Source organism: Gopherus flavomarginatus, chromosome 1, assembly GCF_025201925.1.
Source record: "Gopherus flavomarginatus isolate rGopFla2 chromosome 1, rGopFla2.mat.asm, whole genome shotgun sequence".
Classification (NCBI taxonomy): domain Eukaryota; kingdom Metazoa; phylum Chordata; order Testudines; family Testudinidae; genus Gopherus; species Gopherus flavomarginatus.
In genome coordinates this window covers 144597527-144612416 of record NC_066617.1, presented here as the reverse complement: position 1 = coordinate 144612416, position 14890 = coordinate 144597527, and the positions used below count along the sequence as shown (strand labels likewise).

Genomic DNA, 14890 nt, shown 5'->3' with positions numbered 1-14890 from the left:
CTGTAGGTGGAATAACAGCAGTAACTGAGGTGTGGGGGGGAAAAACCACCAGCCAGCCAGCAAACAGACAGCAGAGAGAGGGGTAGGCGGTGGTGTCTAGCCCAGCCAGGGAAGCAGCAGGAGCAGGAACAGCAGCAGAAACAGCAGCAGCGAGGGCCCAGCGCACAGCAGGAACAGCAGCAGCAGCAGCAGCAGCAGCAGCAGCCCTCTCCTTCCGTCCTCTACAGCAGAGTGGTAGAAGGAAGAGTCAGTACTGGCCCCAGGAGAAGCAGGCTTCTGCTCCCTGAGGGACCAGAGCAGGGGCTGCACTAGAGTAGTCAGGAGCCTGCTAGAACCAATTAAAGCAGACAGGTTGATTAGAACACCTGCAGCCAATTAAGGCAGGCTAATCAGGGAACCTGGGTTTAAAAAGGAGCTCACTTCATTTTGTGGTGTGCGTGTGAGGAGCTGGGAGCAAGAGGTGCAAGGAGCTAAGACTAAGAGGGTGTGCTGCTGGAGGACTGAGGAGTACAAGCATTGTCAGACACGAGGAGAATGGTCCTGGGGTGAGGATAAAGAAGGTTTTTGGAGAAGGCCATGGGGAAGTAGCCCAGGGAATTGTAGCTGTCATGCAGCTGTTACAGGAGGCACTATAGACAGCTGCAATCCACAGGACCCTGGGCTGGAACCCGGAGTAGAGGGCGGGCCCGGGTTCCCCCCAAACCCCCTAACTCCTGATCAGACACAGGAGTTGACCCAGACTGTGGGTTCCACCAGAGGGGAAGATCACTGAGGTGAGCAAATCCATCAATAAGCGCAGGACCCACCAAGGTTGAGGAGGAACTTTGTCACAGTACACACAGCTATCATTAGCTTGAAAAGGTAGGTGTCCTGTCAGGGTAGCTCCTTGTCTCCTACCATCCCAACAAACTTCATGAACAGCGACAACTTCCCCTGGCTTCAGTTTATGTATACACTGAAACTGTGGGTGTTCTAACAGCCAAAATGTCCATTGACTCCCTATTCCTATCCAAATGTCAGGTGTCATTCAGGGGGCACTGACTATAAATCAGTTAGGCATACCACGTGGTCTAATCTCCCAGATGTCACGGTGAATAATCCAGTCCCACATACATCCTCCCCATGTACCCGGCAGGATTCGGTATGTGGGAGCCCACACTCCCCTACCTGGTCCATATACTTGGAAGGAGCACTGTGAATGTCCACACTTCCACCCAGAAAGTCTCCAAGTATGTCTCTATGGCCACAGATCAGATGGTACTCCTAATGTGTCTGTAAGGACAGTGGTCCAATCCTGTTGCTCAAGATCATTCCGAATGGCCATCAGCTGGTCATTCAGGAAATCCTGAATTTCTGAACATGCTATATCCCACTGCAATGCCTTCTCATCCTCAGTGATATTCAATACCATCTCTCTTTGGTGTAGTACTATACCACATCTGTTATTTAACTAAGCTTAGGTACTTTCAAGAGGCATTAACTTTAATAACATAGGAAGGGATGTATTGCAATAAGGTACAGGTTACATTATTAGTCACTGGAATAATTTCTATACAGGTGAAATTTCCTGTGGCAGAACAAACTCTTTGGGTATTCATTTGATTATGAACTAATTGGGTGACTAAATAACAGTAAGGACCTCTTTTCATGTAACACATTGCAAACTCCAGGAACAGGCCAGCCATCATACCTACTTCACTATGGAACTCATCAATTTCAATTACAGATTCTTGGGGTTCATCTGTAGTGATAGCGTATATTTCTATTTCCATTGATCCATTCTTTTTCCACTCAATTGTTTGCTTATATGGGATATCCTGAACTTTAATTTTTTTTCCAAACAATCTTTAAATAAATGACTGAAGTGTGAAGGCCTTGGCCATTGGTTTTATCAGATAAATGGCATTGTCTGTATTTGGATGTATTACAGGGGCAATAGTGTAATGGAGTGTACATGAGTGCAGCTGGGGCTCGACCCTCTCCGAGGGGAGGAGGGGAGCCACACCGGCTCACTACACCTTGTGGGTCCGGGAAAATAGCCCAGCAGTCCTCACGGCAATCACCTGCCCTGTGGGGCCAAGGAAGCTCAGGCCCTTGGGCAGGGCTGAGCAACAATAACAGTTAAGACCCTGGCCCTAGGTCAGGGCGGGGCAGCAAACACTGAGTCAGGAAGCTCAAGCCCTTGGGCAGGGATGAGTAACAATAACCGGCTTTGGCGTCCTCAGGCCAGGGAGAGGGGGAGTCTGCCACCCCGGAATGGGTGGCAGGGGGGACGCAGGCCCTCCCACTCCACTGCGTCCCCACCCAGGGCCTTAGCAGTGGCTAGCGGTCCGCTGCTCAGTCAGTGGGGATCCTGGCCACAACACACTAACATAGGCTCCGGTAAGGCTGCAGCCAGACTGGGGTCCGCTGTCCCCGGGCTACTTCAGTACTCGCCCTCGGGGCCTACCTGGGTCCTGACATCGGCCTCTGCAGAGTCCAGGAGCATGGGCTCATCACGGCCGGGGCTGGGTGGTAGGTCTGGCAACTCCTCTGGATAGTTGGCCCAGGGTAGCTCCGGCGGCTCCTTCGGGTAGTGGGCATGGGGGAGCTCCAGTGGCACCTTCAGGTAGCGGGCACGGGGGAGCTCCAGCCATTCTGGGCTGCTGCCCTGGGTAGCAAAGTTTCCCATTCTCGAGCTCCCTGAGGGACGTCTGCTCACTCTGGCTGCTGGGGCCTGACTGAGCTCTGAGGGCCGGCCTTTATATTTCCGGGTTGGCGCCTGACCCTTTGAGGGGCGGACTCAGAGCTCCCTAGCTCTGCCCACTCTGGCCTCCTGCTTTGGGCTCTTCCTCCTCTGGGCTGGAGGTGAGCCACACCACCTCACTACATGGAGGATATGGCAGGGCAGTGGCAACAAGGTGCCTTTAGTACTTGTTATTTAAAATCCAGTTAGGGAAGACAATATATGCTGAAGGATTTATCCAAACCACAGGGTGCAACCTGTTGAATAAACACCCAAATCCAATCAATACCACATTCCCAAGCATGGGTCCCACAAATTTCTTCCTGCCAGTGTATAATTGTTTGTTTCTTCACCAAGGTCAGCTCTTAATGTCCTTTCTAGTCAGGAATTCCTGGACTTTGGCAATTTCAGTGGAGCAAGTGTTCTTTCTTTCCTGAAGCAAACATGGTTCAGCATCCTACAGGGGAAAGGTTACCAGCACATCACCCTGTAATGGTTTTGCTTCTCCTAGAAAAATCCAAAGGCACAGTAGGTCTGTCAGTGGACAATGGAGAGGTTACTAGCACTTCACCTTGTCCTTTTTCCATGCTGTCCAGAAGGCACAGCAGAGCTAGAAGGAGAAATATGCTGATCATCAGTTGGAGAATCCTCCCGAGTGGTTGGGCCTCTATTATGGTGTCTTTAAAAAGTGCCCATGCAACTTGCAGGGATTTCACTTTAGTCGCTGTACCTGTTAATTTCTGTTTAACTTACAACCTCATTTTTGCACAGTTCCCCTTTTTGAAATGAAATGCCACAGTGTAGGGCTGTTGAGATGTTCTTCCCACCACAGGGATATTAAATGTTACTATATTATATTCACTATTTCCAATAATTGAAATCCCCCATTATTACTGAGTTCTTCATTTTGATAGCCTAATCTCCCTTAGCATTTCATCATCACTATCACTGTTGTGGTCAGATGGTCGATAATAGATCCATAATGTTTTATTCTTATTAGAGCATGAAATTACTATACATAGAGATACTATGGAACATGTGGATTCACTTAAGATTTTACTTCATTTGATTCTACATTTTCTTTCACATATAGTGCCACCCCCTCCTCCACACGACCTGTTCTATCCTTCAGATATATTTTGTACCCCAGAATTATTGTGTCCCATTGATTGTCCTCAGTCCACCAGGTTTCTGTGATGCTATCATAACCTTAGTCCCAGATTTGGACCTTAGCGTCCAAAATATGGGGGTTAGTATGAAAACCTCCAAGCTTAGTTACCAGCTTGGACCTGGTACCTGCTGCCACCACCCAAAAAATTAGAGTGTTTTGGGGCACTCTGGTCCCTCTGAAAAACCTTCCCTGGGGACCCCAAGACCCAAATCCCTTGAGTCTCACAACAAAGGGAAATAATCCTATTTCCCTTCCCCCCTCCAGGTGCTCCTGGAGAGATACACAGACACAAGCTCTGTGAATCCAAACAGAGTGAATCTCCCTCTCTGTTCCCAATCCTGGAAACAAAAAGTACTTTCCTATTCCCCCAGAGGGAATGCAAAGTCAGGCTAGCAATCCAACACACAGATCTCCCCGATCTATTCCTCCCACCAATTCCCTGGTGAGTACAGACTCAATTTCCCTGAAGTAAAGAAAAACTCCAACAGGTCTTAAAAGAAAGCTTTATATAAAAAGAAAGAAAAATAAGTACAAATGTTCTCTCTGTATTAAGATGATACAACACAGGGTCAATTGCTTAAAAGAATATTGAATAAACAGCCTTATTCCAAAAGAATACAAATCAAAGCACTCCAGCACTTATATTCATGCAAATACCAAAGAAAAGAAACCATATAACTTACTATCTGATCTCTTTGTCCTTACACTTGGAAACAGAAGACTAGAAAAAAGAAACTACTTCTCCAAAGCTCAGAGAAAGCAGGCAGGCAGACAAAAGACAAAAGACCTCAGACACAAAATTCCCTCCACCCAAAGTTGAAAAAATCCGGTTTCCTGATTGGTCCTCTGGTCAGGTGCTTCAGGTGAAAGAGACATTAACCCTTAGCTATCTGTTTATGACACGCCCCCCAAATTGCAGACAGTGGGGAAGCTCACTGGCGGCGATTTCCTTCTTGAACTTGAAAATAAACAGATTAATACAACACATACACCTTTACCTATACTCCTAAGTATATAACTAACAGACTTCTACATTTTAAGAACACTTTTTAACTACTGAATTCTGGGAAACTCTCACGGGAGAGTGCATCAGCTACTTTGTTAGAAGCTCCTGTGATGTGTTGAATTTCAAAATCAAAATCTTGGAGAGCTAAACTCCAACGAAGAAGTTTCTTGTTGTTCCCCTTGGCAGTATGAAGCCACTTTAGTGCAGCATGGTCAGTTTGTAGTTGGAACCGCCGTCCCCAAACATATGGGCGTAGCTTTTCCAGGGCGTACACAATGGCATAGCATTCCTTTTCACTGACTGACCAGTGACTTTCCCTCTCAGACAGTTTCTTGCTGAGAAACACGACAGGATGGAAGTTGTGATCTGTTGCTTCCTGCATGAGCACTGCTCCTATACCACACTCAGATGCATCGGTGGTTACTAGGAATGGCTTGTCAAAATCCGGGGCCCTGAGCACAGGGTCAGACATGAGCGTTGCCTTAAGTTGGGTAAAGGCCTTTTGACACTCATCAGTCCACTTAACTGCATTTGGCTGGGTCTTTTTGGTCAGGTCGGTCAGTGGGGCAGTGATTTGGCTGTAGTGTGGTACAAATCGCCTGTAGTATCCGGCCAAGCCTAAGAAGGATTGGACCTGCTTCTTTGACTTTGGGACAGGCCACTTTTGGATAGCATCCACCTTGGCCTGTAGGGGGTTTATGGTTCCTCGACCCACCTGGTGCCCCAGGTAAGTCACTCTGTTTTGGCCTATTTGACACTTTTTGGCCTTAACAGTTAGTCCGGCCTGCCTGATGCGCTCAAAGACCTTTTCCAGGTGTAGTAGGTGTTCGGGCCAGGAGTCTGAAAAAATGGCCACATCATCGAGGTAGGCAACTGCAAATTCTCCCAGTCCAGCTAGTAGACCATCTACCAGCCTCTGGAAGGTGGCGGGCGCATTTCGAAGGCCGAAAGGAAGGACATTGAATTCATACACCCCCGCATGGGTGACGAATGCTGACCTCTCCTTGGCAGGTTCATCTAGCGGTACTTGCCAGTACCCCTTGGTTAAGTCTATTGTAGAGATGAACTGGGCACGTCCCAACTTCTCCAATAGCTCATCGGTACGTGGCATTGGATAGTTGTCCGGACGAGTTACAGCATTTAGCTTACGGTAGTCCACGCAAAAGCGTATTTCCCCATCTGGTTTGGGTACCAGAACCACTGGAGATGCCCATGCACTGGTAGATGAGCGGATTATACCCATCTGTAGCATGTTTTGGATCTCCCGTTCTATAGCAGCTTGGGCATGAGGAGACACTCGGTAGGGTGGGGTTCTGATTGGGTGAGCATTACCTGTATTAATGGAGTGGTATGCCCGTTCAGTCCGTCCTGGGGTGGCTGAGAACAATGGGGCGAAGCTAGTGCACAGCTCCTTGATTTGTTGCCGCTGCAGACGTTCCAGGGTGGTTGAGAGGTTCACCTCTTCCACGCCACCGTCTTTTTTCCCGTCGTAGTAGACACCGTCAGGCCACTCAGCATCATCTCCCTGGACTGTAAACTGACAAACCTGTAAATCTCTGGAACAGAAAGGCTTGAGAGAATTAACATGGTACACTTTAGGCTTTAGTGAGGAATTGGGAAAGGCTATGAGGTAGTTTACAGCTCCCAGGCGCTCTTGGACCGTGAATGGCCCTTCCCATGATGCTTCCATCTTATGGGCCTGTTGCGCCTTCAAGACCATAACCTGGTCTCCTACCTTGAAGGACCGATCTCTGGCATGTCTGTCATACCAGGCCTTTTGCTCTTCTTGAGCATCCTTTAGGTTCTCTCTAGCAAGGGCTAAAGAGTGTCGGAGGGTGCTTTGTAGGTTGCTTACAAAGTCCAGAATGTTAGTTCCTGGAGAAGGCGTAAACCCCTCCCATTGCTGCTTCACCAACTGTAATGGTCCCTTAACCTCGTGACCATACACAAGTTCAAATGGTGAAAACCCTAAACTGGGATGTGGTACAGCCCTGTAGGCAAACAGCAACTGCTGCAACACTAGGTCCCAATTATTGGAGAATTCGTCGATGAATTTTCGTATCATGGCCCCCAAAGTTCCATTGAACCTTTCCACCAGGCCATTGGTTTGATGGTGGTATGGGGTGGCAACCAAGTGATTCACCCCATGAGTTTCCCACAGTTTTTCCATGGTCCCTGCCAGGAAATTAGACCCTGAATCTGTAAGGATGTCGCAGGGCCAACCTACCCTGGCAAAGATGTCTGTTAGGGCCAGGCACACAGTGTTAGCCCTGGTGTTGCCTAGAGCGACTGCTTCTGGCCATCGGGTAGCAAAGTCCACTAAAGTCAGTACGTACTGCTTTCCTCTGGGAGTCTTTTTTGGGAAAGGGCCCAGAATATCCACAGCTACTCGCTGAAATGGGACCTCAATTATGGGGAGTGGCTGGAGAGGGGCCTTGACCTGGTCTTGAGGCTTTCCCACTCTTTGGCATACCTCACAAGACCGGACATACTTGGCAACGTCCTTGCCCATCCCCTCCCAGTGGAAGGACTTCCCCAACCGGTCCTTGGTTCTGTTCACCCCAGCATGGCCACTGGGATGATCATGGGCTAAGCTTAAGAGCTTCCCCCGGTACTTAGTTGGAACCACCAACTGTTTTTGCGGCTGCCATTCTTCCCGGTGTCCACCAGAAAGAATTTCCTTGTATAAAAATCCTTGGTCTATAACAAACCGGGATCGATTAGAAGAGCTGAGAGGCGGTGGGGTGCTCCGTGCCGCCGCCCACGCTTTCTGAAGGCTGTCATCTGCTTCCTGCTCAGTCTGGAACTGTTCCCTTGAGGCTGGGGTCACCAGTTCTTCCTCAGACTGTGGACTTGGGCTTGGTCCCTCTGGAAGCGATGTAGGTGATGGGGTTGTTTCCGTTGCTGGTGAACCGCTCTCCGCTGGTGCACCTGAGGGTATTTCAGGCTCTGGCTGAGCCTTTTGGGTATGGCTGTCTGTTGCTTCTGCCAGTTTTGGCTCGCTGGCGCCCTCTGGCGTTGAGTTTGAAGATGTAGTTGCACTTGCTGGGGCTGGTTGCTGTTCCACTTTCGGGCCTGGGACTGGAGATGCTGTGGCTGTTTCAGTGGTAGGCATGGAATCCAGGTCCACTACCTCTGTCTGGGTCTCTGGTAACACAGATGGGGCCTCTGTGGACGGCTCAGGAACAGGAATGGGTCTGGAAGCTTGCCTGGTTTGGCTACGTGTAACCATTCCCACTCTCTTGGCCCGCCTCACCTGGTTGGCCAAGTCTTCCCCCAGTAGCATGGGGATAGGATAATTGTCATAGACTGCAAAAGTCCACATTCCTGACCAGCCTTTGTACTGGACAGGCAGTTGAGCTGTAGGCAAGTCTACAGCTTGTGACATGAAGGGGTAAATTGTAACTTTGGCCTTTGGGTTGATGAATTTGGGGTCAACGAAGGATTGGTGGATAGCTGACACTTGTGCCCCCGTGTCTCTCCACGCAGTAACCTTCTTTCCGCCCACTCTCAAATTTTCCCTTCGCTCCAAGGGTATTTGAGAGGCATCCGGGCCTGGGGATCTTTGGTGTGATGGTGGTGTAATGAATTGCACTCGCATGGTGTTCTTGGGACACTTGGCCTTGATATGTCCCAGTTCATTACACTTAAAGCATCTTCCATCTGATGGGTCACTGGGCCGAGGTGAGTTACTGGAGACTGGTGAGGTTGAAGGGTAGGGTATCTGTGGCTTTACTTGGGTGGTATGTGGGGTCTTTGGCTGTCCTCGGTTGTAGGGTTTATGGTCTGTGTGCCCCCTGGGGTAATCGTTCCCCTTGACAGTAGCTTTCTTGCTTTCTGCCAGTTCCATCCATTTGGCTCCAATCTCCCCCGCCTCAGTGATATTCTTGGGGTTTCCATCTTGTATGTACCGTGTGATGTCTTCAGGAACACCATCCAAGAACTGCTCCATTTGTATGAGGAGGTTCAGTTCTTCCAAGGTTTGAATGTTGTTTCCTGTTAGCCAGGCCTCATAGTTTTTTGCAATGTAGTAGGCGTGTTTGGGAAATGACACCTCTGGTTTCCACTTTTGGGTTCTGAAGCGCCGACGGGCATGATCTGGGGTTATCCCCATCCTGTATCTGGCCTTGGTTAGAAAAAGTTTATAGTCATTCATTTGGTGCTTAGGCATTTCAGCTGCCACCTCTGCTAAAGGTCCACTGAGCTGTGACCTCAATTCTACCATGTACTGGTCTTCGGGAATGCTGTACCCAAGACAGGCTCTTTCAAAATTTTCCAAGAAGGCCTCGGTGTCATCACCTGCCTTGTAGGTGGGAAATTTCCTGTGCTGTGGAGCAATAATTGGCGCCGGGTTGTTAGGGTTGGCTGGCACAGGCAGCCCAGCTTTTGCCAACTCCAGTTCATGTTTTCTCTGTTTTTCCTTCTCTTCATTCTCTTTTTGTTGTTTTTCCATTTCTCGGTGGTGGGCCGCCTCCTCTTCTTCTTGCTTCCTTCTGTGGGCCAACTCATCTTCTGCTTGTTTCCTTCGGTAGGCCACCTCTTCTTCTTCTAGTTTTCTTTGGTGTGCTGCCTGTTTGATTTGTTCTTCTCTTTCTTTCATCTCCATCTCTTTTTGTTTTATTTCCAGTTGTCGCCTGTGTTCAGCTTCTTTGATTTGCTCTTCGGCCTCAATTTTTGCCTTAGAAGTCATGATTCCTGTTTTCTTGTGTTGGGGTGCCCTCCGGTGTTTATCTTCTGAACTGCAGGCTCTGTTGCCTCCTGAAGTCTGCCTAGCAACAGTGCTTTTTTCCTTTTCTCTCTCTAGCTAATGTTCAATGAAAGGAAACCAGAAAAACCACTTTATTTGCATGCATATAAGTGCTGTTACTTGCCTCCTAATGGGAGGGCTATTGCATGACAAAAGACGCTCAACAGCCTCTTAATGGCTTCTCGCTTAACATGCAAGCCACAAACTGCCAGAGAGAGCAGAAAAAAAAAATTCTCTCTGGTTCCCTTTTAAAACCAACTGTTTCTCTCTGCTAAAAAGCCCTTAGCAGAGAAAAGAAAAATATAATATTCCTACTGGCTTCTGGATTCTGTCTAGATCATCCCACCACTGCTACACCATATCATAACCTTAGTCCCAGATTTGGACCTTAGCGTCCAAAATATGGGGGTTAGTATGAAAACCTCCAAGCTTAGTTACCAGCTTGGACCTGGTACCTGCTGCCACCACCCAAAAAATTAGAGTGTTTTGGGGCACTCTGGTCCCTCTGAAAAACCTTCCCTGGGGACCCCAAGACCCAAATCCCTTGAGTCTCACAACAAAGGGAAATAATCCTTTTTCCCTTCCCCCCTCCAGGTGCTCCTGGAGAGATACACAGACACAAGCTCTGTGAATCCAAACAGAGTGAATCTCCCTCTCTGTTCCCAATCCTGGAAACAAAAAGTACTTTCCTATTCCCCCAGAGGGAATGCAAAGTCAGGCTAGCAATCCAACACACAGATCTCCCCGATCTATTCCTCCCACCAATTCCCTGGTGAGTACAGACTCAATTTCCCTGAAGTAAAGAAAAACTCCAACAGGTCTTAAAAGAAAGCTTTATATAAAAAGAAAGAAAAATAAGTACAAATGTTCTCTCTGTATTAAGATGATACAACACAGGGTCAATTGCTTAAAAGAATATTGAATAAACAGCCTTATTCCAAAAGAATACAAATCAAAGCACTCCAGCACTTATATTCATGCAAATACCAAAGAAAAGAAACCATATAACTTACTATCTGATCTCTTTGTCCTTACACTTGGAAACAGAAGACTAGAAAAAAGAAACTACTTCTCCAAAGCTCAGAGAAAGCAGGCAGGCAGACAAAAGACAAAAGACCTCAGACACAAAATTCCCTCCACCCAAAGTTGAAAAAATCCGGTTTCCTGATTGGTCCTCTGGTCAGGTGCTTCAGGTGAAAGAGACATTAACCCTTAGCTATCTGTTTATGACAGATGCCTACTATATCAATACCCTCTTTTATCATGAGGCACTCTAGTTCACCCATCTTATTATTTAGACTTCTTGCATTTGTGTACAAGCACTTAAAAAACTTGTCACTGTTTATTTGTCTGCCCTTTTCTGATGTGTCCATTCTTTATTTGAATGTATCTCATTTGATCTGGCCCTTACATTATCCTCTTCCATCCTCTGCTCCTGACTATAACCTAGAGAATCTCTATCAATAGACTCTCCTCTAAGAGAAGTGTCGGTTTGATCCACATGCTCTTCCACAGCAGATGGCTTTCCCCCAACTCCTAGTTTAAAAACTGCTCTGCAACCTTTTAATGCTAAGTGTCAGCAGCCTGGTTCCACTTTGGTTTAGGCTGAGCCCATCTCTCCTGTATAGTCTCCCCCCATCCCAAATGTTTCCCCAGTTCCTAATGAATCTAAACCCCTCCTCTCTACACCATCGTCTCATCCACGCATTGACACTCTGAAGCTCTGCCTGCCTACCTGGCCCTGCGCATGGCACTGGGAGCATTTCTGAGAATGCCACCATAAAGGTCCTGGATTTCAGCCTCTTCCCTAGCAGCCTAAATTTGGCCTCCATGACATCTCTCCTATCCGTCTCTATGTTACTGGTACCTACATGTACCACGAACACCAGCTCCTCCCCAGCACTACACATAAGTCTATCCAGCTGCCTCGAGAGATCCACAACCTTCGCACCAGGCAGGCAAGTCACCATACGGTTCTCCTGGTCATCACAAACCCAGCTATCTATGTTTCTAATAATTGAATCTCCCATTACTAACACCTGCCTTTTCCTAGTGATTGGATTTCTCTCTCCCGGAGAGGTAACCTCAGTGCGATAGGATACCCTAACACCATCTAGAAGGAGGGTCCCAACTATAGAAAGGTTTCCTTCTGCTCCTGTTGATTGCTGTTTCCTGGGCCTTTCATTCTCCTCAACAGCGCAGGGGCCATCCAACCAGAGGTGGCACAATTCTAAAGTGTCCTGAAAAGCCTCATCAACATACCTCTCTGCCTCCCTTAGCTCCTCCAGTTCCACCACCCTAGCCTCCAAAGCCCGTACGCAGTCTCTGAGGGTCTGGAGCTCCTTGCACCGAATGCACACATATGCCGCCCACCCACAGGGCAGGTAGTCATACATGCTGCACTCAGTGCAATAAACAGGATAGCCCCACTCTGCTGCTGGGTTTCTGCCTGCATTGTCTCCTACAGCTACCTAGTTAATGAAAGGGTTTTGTTTAAATCAAGAAGTTTTGAAGGTAGTTTATTTTACAGGTTTTAAAGAACAGCAAGTGAACCTTGCCCCATTCCCATTTCCCTTCTGAATTCCCTTGCAAAACTCCCTGTTAGCACCCCCTAGAGGTACCTCTTTCCCCAATGTGGCAGCTCCAGAGCCAGGAGAGAGGTGCCTCTCCCTGGCTATGACAGATCCAGGGCTGGGGCCAGGGGTGAGGTGCCAGTCCCTGGCCGCAGCAACTCCAGGGCTAGGGGTGAGGAGTGTCTCCATTCCAGGCCCCTGTGGCTGCATGCCTATGCGGTCCTTGATAGCCTGCTGAGCGGACACATTGCCGTGCAGCTTAGAGGAAACTTAGTCCCGGATCAATATATCTATCTTACCATGGAATCACAGACAGTCCGCTTAGACTCTCCCATCTATCTTGTCACCCAGACAAACTAGACTTAGTTATAATTGATCATTTACACCACAAATCACACCACATTCAGGTTGCTTGGGGTTGCTGACTCTAGTTTGGTGTCTCTAGCCTTGTCAGAGTTCAAACAGCTAAAAAGATGAAAAATCTTCACATCTGCTATTTTTATTTCCCTCTTCCAGCCTTCAAAGTGATGGGACTAGGCCTTCTGCATGTACTGCTCCCTGAGTGCAATAGGGCCCTTAACCAATCCTTTATATTGTGATGATCCTTGATGGCCCATCTGATTTTGATAGCCCTTTGGGATGGACTGGGGGGTGGGGTGATTCCTGTGCCTGAGTTCACAACTTCAGAGCCAACATTTTCAGTTATAAAGCAAAACTTGCATATTTTATTGTAGAATGGACCACAGACATTACAAGTGAGATTAATGCCTGCAGCAACTAACCACTATTTCATAGAGTTTAAGCACAAAATACATTCTTACAAGACTAATACCTGTTCTGAGCAAAACTAACAAACAGGTGACCTAACCTGGTCTCCAGCTACGAGATAGTCAGTTCTCAGCTACAGCCTGGGCAAGAGCTGGCATCTGGTCTACCCAGCCTTAATCTATTACAATCTGTTTGTAGCTGCTGGCAAATGGTGGCCTTCCAGAGATGCCCACTGTATTTCTAAGGGGCTTGTGGTGTCTAAAAGAGTCTCTTATTCTTGGAGTGGTTCTCTACCAGTTACTCCTGCAGAATGATGCACAGGATCGTTAGCAATCGCTGGCATTTCACTCTTCACACCAGGTCATTTCAGAATCAGAGGATTTAAATTCCCTTTTTGTGCATTTCCTTCTAGAATTCACGGATCTGAGGCTGGTAAGAGACAGTGACTGTGCTGGGCAGCTGGAGGTTTTCTACAATGGGGCATGGGGCAGTGTTTGCTCCAATGGGATGTCTGGAGTCACAGCAGCAACTGTCTGCAAACAGCTGAACTGTGGAGACAGAGAGTATATTGCAGGAGGCTCTGAATATGGAAAGGGTCCCCTGTGGCTGGACCACGTTGCATGCAGTGAGCAGCACAGCTCCCTCTGGCAGTGCCCATCAGACCAATGGAATCCAAAGTCATGTGATAACCGAGCAGAAGAGACCCCTATTTCTTGTGCTGGTAATTCTGAAACTACCTGCATGTGTGCGTACACACACACATGTATGTGAGGTGTTCAATTAATTGAAGGGTTAGGATAGAACTTGTTCTTGTTCTCATCTCAGTGTAGGCAGATGTAAATTCTTAACACAAAATACAAATATATTTTCACAGTCTTTTATAAGTATAAGCATTTCTCTGATTAACAACATACATGGAATTTATCAATTAATTATAAAAGAGACCGGTGTTACACACTGCGCTAAGGTAGTGTGAGAGCTAAGAAAAGCCTGTCCCTAGAGACCATCGTTAGGCAGCTCTGTGGTTATTAATCCTTTTGGGATGAACAATCAGAGATGGGCCCAGACTGTGCAGTTTGGGTCAGAACTGGAATCCCGCTCAAGTCTGGGTGTATATTGGCCTGTGTGTCTGAGTAACAGCTGAAGAGCAAATTAATTAGGTATTAAATTACCCAGAGTTCACATTTCAGTTCATACAGTGCTGAAATAAGGGGGTTAAAATACAGATAAATTCTACTCCCACGTCAGACACAACCCAGTGCATTCACCTCGGCTTTTTTCTCTCTGTAGGAAAAAAAGCAAAACCAACTCAAAACCCGTTCACCGAGTGCCCAAACTCTATGAGCTGCACAGGTATCTCTGCTTCTTACTGTCTCTCTCTTGGTCCCTAAGGACTTTCCCAGCTGCCCCAGTAACATGTGAGGTTTCTGCATTTCCAGATCAGGAAAAGTTATGTGTTGTGGGAGGAGAGGACAGATGCTCGGGCAGAGTGGAGATTTGGTACCGTGGCTCCTGGGGAACAGTTTGTGGTGACTCCTGGGACATGGTGGATGCTAATGTTGTGTGTAAGCAACTGGGCTGTGGATCTGCTGTATCTGCCCTAGGTGAGGCTGCATTTGGTGAGGGGACTGGTCCCATCTGGGTGGAGATGCTGAATTGCAGAGGGACAGAGTCATCTCTCTGGGACTGTCCTGCCAAGCCCTGGGGTGAGAGTAACTGTGACCATAAGGAAGATGCTGCTGTGAATTGCTCGGGTGAGTGACAGGAGATGTTTCTGCTACATGCTGTAATTTTCAGGGAGGAGGATGGATCAGACCATGCCCCCCTTGGTCCCACACCAGGCCCTCCCATCTCCTGTGTGCAGGAGCATCATGGATGCTGTGAGGTGGGACCTTTGTGG

General features: G+C 47.9%; 1 protein-coding gene across 1 annotated transcript in view; it reads left to right on the top strand.

The window, feature by feature from the left end:
* Positions 1-14890, top strand: part of LOC127042969 (scavenger receptor cysteine-rich type 1 protein M130-like) — a 146212-nt gene that overhangs the window by 120319 nt on the left and 11003 nt on the right. Inside the window, 3 exon segments of the mRNA XM_050936577.1 lie at positions 13403-13711; positions 14281-14343; positions 14430-14744. Of these exon segments, the coding sequence (XP_050792534.1) occupies positions 13403-13711; positions 14281-14343; positions 14430-14744 (687 nt within the window).